Source organism: Glycine soja, chromosome 20, assembly GCF_004193775.1.
Source record: "Glycine soja cultivar W05 chromosome 20, ASM419377v2, whole genome shotgun sequence".
NCBI classification, from domain to species: Eukaryota; Viridiplantae; Streptophyta; class Magnoliopsida; order Fabales; family Fabaceae; genus Glycine; species Glycine soja.
Window position 1 is genome coordinate 47,512,589 of NC_041021.1, and position 9,958 is coordinate 47,522,546.

Sequence of the window (9,958 nt, forward strand, 5' to 3'; positions counted from 1 at the left end):
TCCTCTAAAACAAGAGTGAAATTTAAAAACTAAAGTCTAAAATTATATCCATTGATTAAAGTATTAATAAAGTATATATATTGTCATAAATTATATAGTTGATTTCAAGTGTCCTCTAAAATACATTCTATTAAGTAATAAAAGAAAAATATACTCTAGTATGTAATAAAAAAAAGGTAAATAATCATATTCGTCTTTTGAATGTGTAGAGCACCGACAAATTCGTCTCTGAAAGATGAAATTTTAGAACAACAAACAGATTATGCTTATTAATAAATATTATGTTTATTATGATATTTGTTCTAACTTATGTTTGCTTGGCTTTTTTAAAGTACTTATTGTAGTGTTATTATGCATGCAACGATTAAAAGAGGAGAGAAAGATGAAGATTAAATTATATTTTGAGTAAATAGTCAACTTCGTTCATGAATGTGTAGAATATTGACAAATTTGTCCTTAAATGTGCCACATAAACTTTTTCATTAACGATAATGAATGAAAGTTAACGGCTAGATGAATTTGTTACACCTTTTTCCACTTTCGGAGACTAAATTATGCTTACTATTATGTTTGTTCTGACTTATGTCTATTTTTTTATTTTTTTAAATGTTTATTATAATGTTATGTTTATAATGATTAAAAAAAAGAGAGAAGATGAAGATTAAATTATACTTTAGTAAATAGTCATTTTCATCCCCGAATGTATAAAACGCTAACAAATTTGTGTCAGGTAGGTTTTTTTTTTCATTAACGCTAACAGATGGAAGTTAGCATATGGATGAATTTGTTGCACTTTTTTTATTTTTGAAAACTAAAATTTGAATTTTTATTTTTCGGGAACGAATTTGTCAACGTTTTACACATTCAAGAACAAAAATAACTATTTGCCTCCCAAAAAAAAACTCTATTAAGATGTGGAATATGCCAGAGTAGTAGTTGTCTTGGAAGAAAACATAAAAAAACTACAGGAACTTCCTTCAACTTTTATGGGTATAAAAAGTACAAGATTGTAAGGCCAAGATTTTTATTTTTAAAAAATACAAAATATATTGGGCTAAATTTCAGATACATATTATATACAAGAAGAAAAAACATTGATAGGAACATCATTCACTAGTCTTCCACGCTTCTCGCAAGAGCTCATATCGTACAACCTTGCGGCCTCCCTTAACTAGTGCAAGCTTTTCCTTGGATGAAAGTGATGAGTCATCCATACCAAGAGCAGAAAGTGGTGAATCCAATTCATCAAGTTCATCATCACTGGTATATAACTTTTTGAGCACAAATGACCCAGTTCTTAGTGAAGTTTTGTTTCCCACTTCTTGTAGCTTGCCCACAACCGAAGAAGCTGGAGGTGGTGCATAGAGCGTGAAACCAGCAGGACATGGAAAGCTTGTAATGGCCCCTTCACCATCCTGAATATCCTAAAATAAGAAAATCCAATAAAACAATCCTTAGGTGGACATAGAATGTAGACATTGCAATAATCAACTCCTACACCACAGTTCTTATGAGTCACGAGAAATGCTAGCAACACCCTCTCCGATATTCTCTTTTAGACATTCTTTTACTATTGTTCTAAATTTATTAGAAAGTACAAAATTTGGTGGGCCTCACTTCTTATTTAAGAGTTTCGGCCATGATTTTGTAATTTTCATTATTTTTACCAATAGTAACAAAATGTATTAAAAAGAGTGCAATTCAGAGTATAGTGCTAACACTCTAATATTTATTGCTTATACTCAAACAGAGCAAAAGCATGCTAAAAATTAACCAACCTCGTTGTCCAGGGCGTCATACACAGCATCAGGGATAGGCCCTGGGGAGAATTCATCGGGAACAAAATTGTAGACAACTCGTTTTATTAATGATATACCAAATTTAGGACAAACCTGCAGAATTTTTCTCATAATACAAGTTTAGAATTAGTTTCTCAAAAAAACAAAATTAAGAAAAGAAAAGTCAACAATAAAGAAGTTTGATCCAACCTCTTTTATCATGGACCCATCTGCAAGCATGTCCAATGGAAGCATCATTAAATCACTTAAAGCATTAAGGAATTGGAAAGGTTTGAAGGATGATTCACATTTGGATTCATTGTTTTCATTGCTAACTTCACGAGAGTCACTATCATCAATGCTAAATAAATCTGAAAGCCATCTTGACCAGTCACCAATCTGAGTACAGATAATAAAAAGTTACTCAAGAGAACGAACATCATATATGACATATATATCCTTCATGCAATAGCAACCAAACTAATTTTATTAGGTAAGGTTGGCTACATGGATGTATCTACGACATTAAGCTCTATCAAGCACCAAATTTTCAGTTAAACCATTTAGTGTAAGGTTTTACTAGATGTTTTCTCAAGTTTTCTTAGGTCTTTCTCCACCTTTTTTGATTGAACTAACTTCCATTTGATCCACCTTTCTCACTGAAGCCTCTACTGGTCTTCTTCTCACATGATCAAACTAAGCGAGTTTCCATCATCTTCTCTTCAGTTGATGCTATTATAACACTGATAAATACATTCATTCCTACTCTCTTTTCTTGTGTACACACTCATTCACCTCAGCATGCTCATTTCTGCTACATTCATTTTTTATTTTATTAGCACTTCATCGCCCAAAATGCCCACTACCTACATCACTAATTATATAACTTAAAATTTATTCAATTTTGTTTTTGTGCCATCCTGCAACAATTTTACAGGCACAATGTACAGAGTTTGTATAAACAAAACTTGAGAAAGACATGCTTTAAGATCAGGAGCTGCCAAGAAAAAAAGAATTCCATAATGCTAAATTAATGCTAATTATGAATACATCCAAATTCAAAAGCTTTGAATTTTAAGTGTCTTTCAAATTTTGAATGAGGTTAATGAATCCAAAATATACTCTCGAGCCATCAATTTTTTTTTTTTTTGTAAATTGCTATAAATTTTTTCTGACCTAAAAATAAAATGAGTTAAAAGAATTAGAGTTTGTCTCTAATATCCACTCCCTATGTTTCAGTAGCATTTGTTTAAGATTCAACAACTGATAGGATTGTGTTTGTTTTTACTTAATTATACTAAAGCATCATAAAATACTTAAAATCTTTGATCAGCAAGTAAACTTTCTCAAAGTCATCCTAATGCATATTGCTGTGGGTGCAATGGAAGTAAGACTTACAGTGAAAAATATATAAAGATTAAGATTAATATTGTGTTATTTAAAAGAAGAAAGAATGCATTAAACAACTTCAGTTTCATAACTCACAGCATTCTTCAGTTGTGCACCAGCCCCAAAGCCTGATTTTCCAGCTGGAATAGGAAGAACCATAGAATCACTAATGGGATCTGATATAGGATCCATGGGCATCTCTTCAGCGGATTCACGAAGAATAGCATTGAACATTGCCACATCAAGTCTACTAACCAACTGCTCCATTACCTACAACCACAACAACAGTCCTATTTCAATCAGGCTGCAGTTTATTTTATTTTTTGTCCTTTTAAGATTGGAACAAATAGCCCATATTATCATTCAGAGAAAACAAGAACATGTACATCTATACAACCTGGAACTTTTCAAGAATAAATCAATGATATTAATAATTCTACATACACAAAATATTGATCAGAAGTAAATAACAAAGAATAAACAGATGAAAAAAGCCTATGTTTCCCTCAACTGTCAAGAATCAAATTAACCCAAAAGCAGGTCTAGAACAGTTTTTATCTCTAACAAGTAGGGTCTCCTCCTAATGAAATCCTTTGATCCTAAGCATGGATAAAGAACATCTAATGTAAAAATTCAATTTTTATATTATGAAGAATTGACATGGTGAGGATTAAGTCATGACCACGTGTAGGGATGGAAATAGGTCAGACCACTCCATGGGAGGCTATGACCTAGCCTACATTAAGCCCAAGCCAGACTAAGCCTTCTTTGGAAATAACCTAGGCTAAGACTTTTATAAAAGTTTATTTGGTTAAAAAGGCCTAATTTTTGGTCATTCAAAAAGCCTAAGGACTAAAAGGCCAACCTTTTTTTTACCAAAAGATTAACCTATTTAGTTATGCTTACATCATATAAACAAGCTAGACTCAACTCTTATAAAGTCTAGTCTACCTATTTCTACCTCTATTTGATACTTTTAGTAGTAGTTCTAATTTTCATAGTTTATAGTTTGTTTTACACTTTTTACAGAGTTTTTTTCATTGGCCTATTAGTAGATTAGTTTATTTAAAGATAGGTCACACCTACATAAAGCATTAATATGAAATAGGCTTTTAAGTAGACTAATAGGCCAAACCAAAAGCTTTTAAAAAGGCCAGACTCGACCTAAAAGAAAGCCTATGACAGCTAAAAGGCTAGGCTTAGCCTTGGATTTTTTTAACATGCTAGTCTCATTTAAATAAAACCTTGTTTAAACTAGCCTATTTCCATTCCACCCCAAACCACATGGTCAAAGAGGATCTATTCCATGTTAAGAACCAAATCAACCAGAAGCTTAGGATCTATAAAGCCATTCAATCCCATCTGCCTACATAATATAGTACAAATAGTCAACTATAAAAAAACTAAACAGCACACAATCCAACCCCAAAAAACTAGTCATGGACAGAAACCTATATCGCATATGTTGATTGTTAAAAATAAAAGAGAAAAACAAAATGAAGATACTTTAAGGTTTGGAGTAGATAAGCTCTAAAGAGTACAATGATATAACAAAGTAAAGAGTAAAGACAGCAGTAAGCCTAAGACACCACCATCTTCATAAAGCAATGGCAAAAGTTACTTTAGTTTTCTCCTACCTGACAAAAGTGCAGACTTCCCCCTCATGGTTTCTATTTTAGCTTTTAATTTATGTATACTAGCATCTTCACATGCACATCAACACCCCCCCATCCCCTATATAAATTTAGAGAATAAATGATTTTGTTCTTTTAAACAAATACCCCCAAATCATAACTTCCAACATGTCAAGATAATGTTTATCCACCAGTGACAAAGATACCAAGCTATATGTTTTTTCATATTATATTACTACATATACATGTACATCCGTACACATGTATAAAAAGAAGAATGTCATGAAATCCAGCATTGCAATACATTGCATCAAGGAATATCAATGTTAAATTGTACCAATCTAGCTATCACTAGCAAGCAGCCGCACTCATGCCCTCCAGCTCGAAGAGGGCAAATCCTTTCACATGCATCCTTGAAAGCTCTTTTCCATAAATCAATAGAAAAACTTCCCTGATCTTGATCACCAACACGATATCTTCTCTCATAGGCTTTCCTAGAGCTAGAGTTCTTAGCAGCTGCAGATTGCATATATGGTGTAAGAGTCTGGGGACAACAAACACAAAAATATTAGGAAAAACTACAAGTGGTTCAGTTTCAGATCAAAGTTTGCAGAGTGGAGATCAAGATGCAGAAGAATCAGAAGAAATACAAGAAAATGAAGGGTTAGGATTCTACCTGCCACCACACAGACTCAACAATTCGAGAGAATATCCATGCTTCAACCTTTTCCAATGCAACTAAAAATGTTTCTGGATCTTCCCATCTATGAAAATGTTTTTCTGTATTGTCTTTTTCTTCTTTGTGAAGAGTGTTACCAGTTCCATCACTTTCACTGTTGATGCATGGACCATCACCAAAGTGTATATTCTCAACTTCTTTGCTCACAATTGCTCTCAGCAATATTAAATTTGAGAACCAAAATGTCAACCTATTCATGATTAAGAAGTTTGTTAAGAAATGGTATGAAATAAATGAGCGTAATGAAAAGTATCAACAGGTCTTTTTGAAAATGATGTTAAATCAATCAAATTTCAGTAGATACAACAATCGAGCCTTGTCCCAGTAGTTGGGGTTGGCTACATCAATCAAACAATGCTGTTGTGTTCAAGAAAAGGCCAATTTTTTACATAAGCGAAAAGAATTCCACTTAGTATCTTAGATCAATGCATTCTTAATGATTTTTCATAAAGTTTTCTTCCTTTACCTATTTTAAAATTTTAATTTAGTTCATTTGATCCATTTTCCTTATTGAAGCCTTTGTTGGTCTTCTCCTAGCAACACCAAGTCACCTTAGATGAGTATCAATCATCTCTTCAAAAGGTGCTTCCCCAACTTTCTCCTACAATCATTCACAATCTTAACTTTTTTGCACGCTCAAACTTCAATAGACAAGAAAACACTATAGCAGATTCTCAAAGATAAATCTCCTTGTCAGAAAAGGAAGTTAGTTATATTAGGTTCAGCTTTTATCGAAGATTCTTGCTGCACTTTAGATTCATAAGAACAAGATCTTCAATTATATGCTCCTGAACTTTTTTATGTCATTTCAGCATAGTTAAAAAAAATTATGAAATCGAGTTTTACATACCTTGGAACATCATTTCCACATGCCTTAGAAACCAAAACAAATCCCGAGACAGCACTCTGGGCTGCAGTAGCCATTGTAGCTGGGGACCCAACTCTACAAGCATGGAAATAGAATCTAGAAAGGCGCCGAGCAGGTGCATGGACCTTGTTTGATGAGCTACCATGTTCAGCAATAACTGAGTACATTGAAACTTCAAGAGCAGCGGCTTCCCTCAGCTCTTCTCGAAGCATTTCAACCTCAGCCTTCAATTCAGTTTCATTGTTATGAAAGCTTCCATTCACATTAACGTCTTCATGGCAAGCAGTACCAACATGAACATCATTCATAGTATTAATTTCCTCGGCCTGATTATGGGTCTGACTGCTGATGAACAGCCCATAGTTCTCAGCAGATTGTGGAGGAGATTTTACATTTGTCACGTCCTCTGTTTTATCATTCATCAAAATACTTGTTGGATGATCATGTAATTTCTTGTTTAGCAAATGAGTAGTACTATTGAATTTCCCTTTCTTTGTAGAATCATCGTCAGATAAATTATTAACGAGCTCATTTTCTAAAAGTTCATTCCTCATAGTAAACTGTTCTTGTCCTTTCCTTCCCTCCTTCGTTTTCTCTTTGTCGTCCATAACTCCAGTTTTAGAAACACCGCTAACTTTCTCCAGAGAATCTTTATTAAATCTCCGATCTCTTGTGCCATCTTCTTGAGTCATGCTATCCTCTTGAGTCACTTGAGACCGTAAAGATCTTTCAAAGTTTGGTTTACTACTAGATGAAATGTATGAAGGAGAATATTGTTGAATGCTTTTTCGAATTTCAGAACTTGCATCAGCAAGTTTGACACTTTCCTCGGAAATTTTAGGTAATAAAGGCCTTCCATGGGAAGCATTTCCCACATCTGAGCTCAGAACCATAGACGAAGAGGGAGATATGATGCCACTGGATTGTGTGGATGGTTCACCCTCTGCGTTTCCAAGTAAGCTAGCAGTAGTACTTTCTGAGGGTAGAACAAATTCTCCATGAGATCCTTCTGTTCCTCTGCTGATTTTGGTGCTGTCTGAAATCAAATGGAGGCAGGCTATTAATATGGAAGAGCAGGACAATTGTGTTTCTGTATAAGTTATCATTGGTCTAGAGATCAGATAATCAATAGAATAACTGCATCATCAGTAATGCGTCTGCATAGTTCTATCTAGTTCCTTCCCTATATATTTACTTAAAATTTAAAAAGGATTACCTGTCAACAGATTTGGAGTTCAAATATTTGGACATTTTATGTTGGAGCTAAATTAACAATTAAAAACCAACCTTAAGAGGTTATTGATATACAATTGTGTTATGAGCATACAAATTTACTACAGTATAATAATGTCATCTCATATCCTGAATATAGTAAGATCAAAAGAACATGAATTGCAGCAGCATACTGCATGCCATTGCATGTAGGCATACCTTCACAATCATACTGCATACCAATGCATGTATGCATACCTTCACAATCATACTGTATACCAATTAACAACTAAACACAATAAGCATGCTGATGTATATGATCAATGCATACCAAAAGTAATTAGGAAAACAATCAATACCATAACCAAAAGTAAAGCATCATAGTGGTTTTTTGTTGAGAAAAATCCAGCTCAATAAGGTGACAGCAAGAATTTGAAGTCAACTACTACCAAATCATAACAATGATCTGATAATGTCCATAAAATGTAAAAAAACAAAGCCTTTGAAAAAAGAGTTGATGGTTTGATCTATTTGCATTATGCACAATTAGAAGATAAAAAACTTTAGTACTTTTTCATTTAGAGAGGCCAAACCTCCAGTAATCTCTGAAGCAGGTCTGCTAGTTTGGGAGGTATTTGAAGGGATGTCATCACTGTCATCATCAGTAAAAGAGGCAATTTCAAGATTGTCATCATCTTTTAGTGATTGTGATACAGATTCGCTTCCTTCCTTCTCTAGTGACAATTCTTTTGACAAGCTGCTGCTTGGTGATGAGCTGGAACTCTCTATATCAAATGGCTGAATATTAACATAAAGAAATGGCTGTGAAGAAATCCTGGAACTCTTCTTGCAGTTAAACTGAATGCTTAAGGCTTTAGTTTCCTTAATAATTCCAAAATCTGCAAGGTTTATTGTGGCTGATCCCAACAGTTGACTCTTTACTGTCTTGTCATACAAGTAAAACTCTAAGCAGTTCTTCTGGAAAGTTTCACGGTGTTTGCCTTTCTTGGATGCTTCTCTACACATAAGAACTGAAAGCCTGAAAGATTCATTAAATTCAATTTTCCCATTGCCAGCAGTGGATGGTAGGGACCCAGAATTTTGATCTCCATTTTCCCATTGCAGTAGTACTGTTTGAACTGATCTCAGTGATTGTGAAGGGGGCCATGGCTTGATCTCCTGAACATGGATGATGTAGTGAACTTGGATTGAAACACTTTTTTTACTCTTTGATCTTATTCCCAGTACCATCTTCACAAAAAAACACCACTACTATTCTTGGCAACTATGCTGACTCACTCTAAACGATGAAACCTAAACACAGAACAAAAATTAGACAAAAAAGAGATGTTCTAAAACATTCCAGACACATTTACCTAACATAGTTACTAACAAAGAAACAAACAACACATGATGCCAGAAATGACAAAACCAAAATAAATTGTGATGCCAATGAACCATGCATTCTTATTGAAGACATATTCGTTAACACCTCAAACAAGAAGCAAAAAGGCAGAGTGAGACTAATTCTAACTTTTCTCCTTTTTCTATATTAATAAATAAGAACTCAAATAAAACATTGACACCAATGAAAAAATATTTTAAGGTAAGAGACAAAAGCTACCGAGTGGAATGATGATGTCAGAAAGAAGAAACCAGATATCCAGATTCTAGAGGAAACAGCTAAATGCATGCAAATGGTAGAAGAAAGCATAAACCAACACTTAGAAAAAATTTGATAAAGCTGAACTCAGCTATAAGCAAAGTGATCAAAAGAAAACCAATGTTGGAAAATTAAATAATGATTAAGAAATAACCGAACCAGTTAATTAATGCAATTCAAATCTAGAAGGACAGAAGAGAAAAAAGAAGCTAACTTCGAATGATATCAACGAAAAAGAGGACCAATTAATTGGGCCCAATAAAACTGATAGACGATGGGGTGGGACCCATTCGAAAAAAAAAAAAGCAAACGCGAAATTGGTATGAGCAATGGAAGAAGACGAAAGTGATTGTGATTGATTTTTCAATTGATTGGAATGAAAGAGGTCAAAGGTTGAAAAACTGAGAGGCTAAGAAAAGGAAAAGTAGAACTGAAGGAAATACCAGAACTGAACAAGAAAAGCGTGTCCTACGCACAGAGGGACATTTTTTTTACAATATTATTTTTATTTTTTTAATATATTAATTATTTTATCTCATTTTTGTAATCTCATTTTAATATATAACTTTATGTAAAAATATTATTTTTCATTTATTTCTAGAGTAAATTACATTCATACCACATGTGTTTTTTTTAATTGCATTCTCCATTTCTCCATTTCTCATACTATAAAAA

The 9,958-nt window shown here is 33.6% G+C and overlaps 1 protein-coding gene across 3 annotated transcripts; it reads right to left on the minus strand.

Moving 5' to 3' along the window:
* Window positions 1-883: 883 nt before the first annotated feature.
* Window positions 884-9,702, minus strand: LOC114403303. Of its 3 annotated transcripts, none has more exons than XM_028366172.1 (9): window positions 9,498-9,702; window positions 8,214-8,934; window positions 6,391-7,444; window positions 5,478-5,730; window positions 5,139-5,345; window positions 3,264-3,437; window positions 1,989-2,177; window positions 1,779-1,892; window positions 884-1,424 (listed from the first exon to the last, which is right to left on the minus strand). In XM_028366172.1, exons 2-9 carry the CDS (start codon window positions 8,869-8,871, stop codon window positions 1,107-1,109), a joined length of 2,967 nt encoding a protein of 988 aa, XP_028221973.1. In that variant the 5' UTR covers window positions 8,872-8,934; window positions 9,498-9,702; the 3' UTR covers window positions 884-1,106. The 3 variants fall into 3 exon arrangements, with proteins under 3 accessions (XP_028221973.1, XP_028221972.1, XP_028221974.1); XM_028366171.1 differs by having other exon boundaries at window positions 9,443-9,702; XM_028366173.1 differs by lacking the exon at window positions 9,498-9,702 and adding an exon at window positions 9,245-9,436.
* Between the last annotated feature and the right edge of the window lie 256 nt (window positions 9,703-9,958).

Bases quoted from the DNA above. Each gene is read 5' to 3' on its own strand.
- LOC114403303 (XM_028366172.1), bottom strand. From the start codon at position 8,871: ATGGTACTGGGAATAAGATCAAAGAGTAAAAAAAGTGTTTCAATCCAA. The intron at 5,346-5,477 runs GTAGAATCCTAA...TGTTGTCCCCAG, and splicing joins TTGAGTCTGTGTGGTGGCAG to ACTCTTACACCATATATGCA. The intron at 3,438-5,138 runs GTACAATTTAAC...TTGTGGTTGTAG, and splicing joins TGCTAGTGATAGCTAGATTG to GTAATGGAGCAGTTGGTTAG.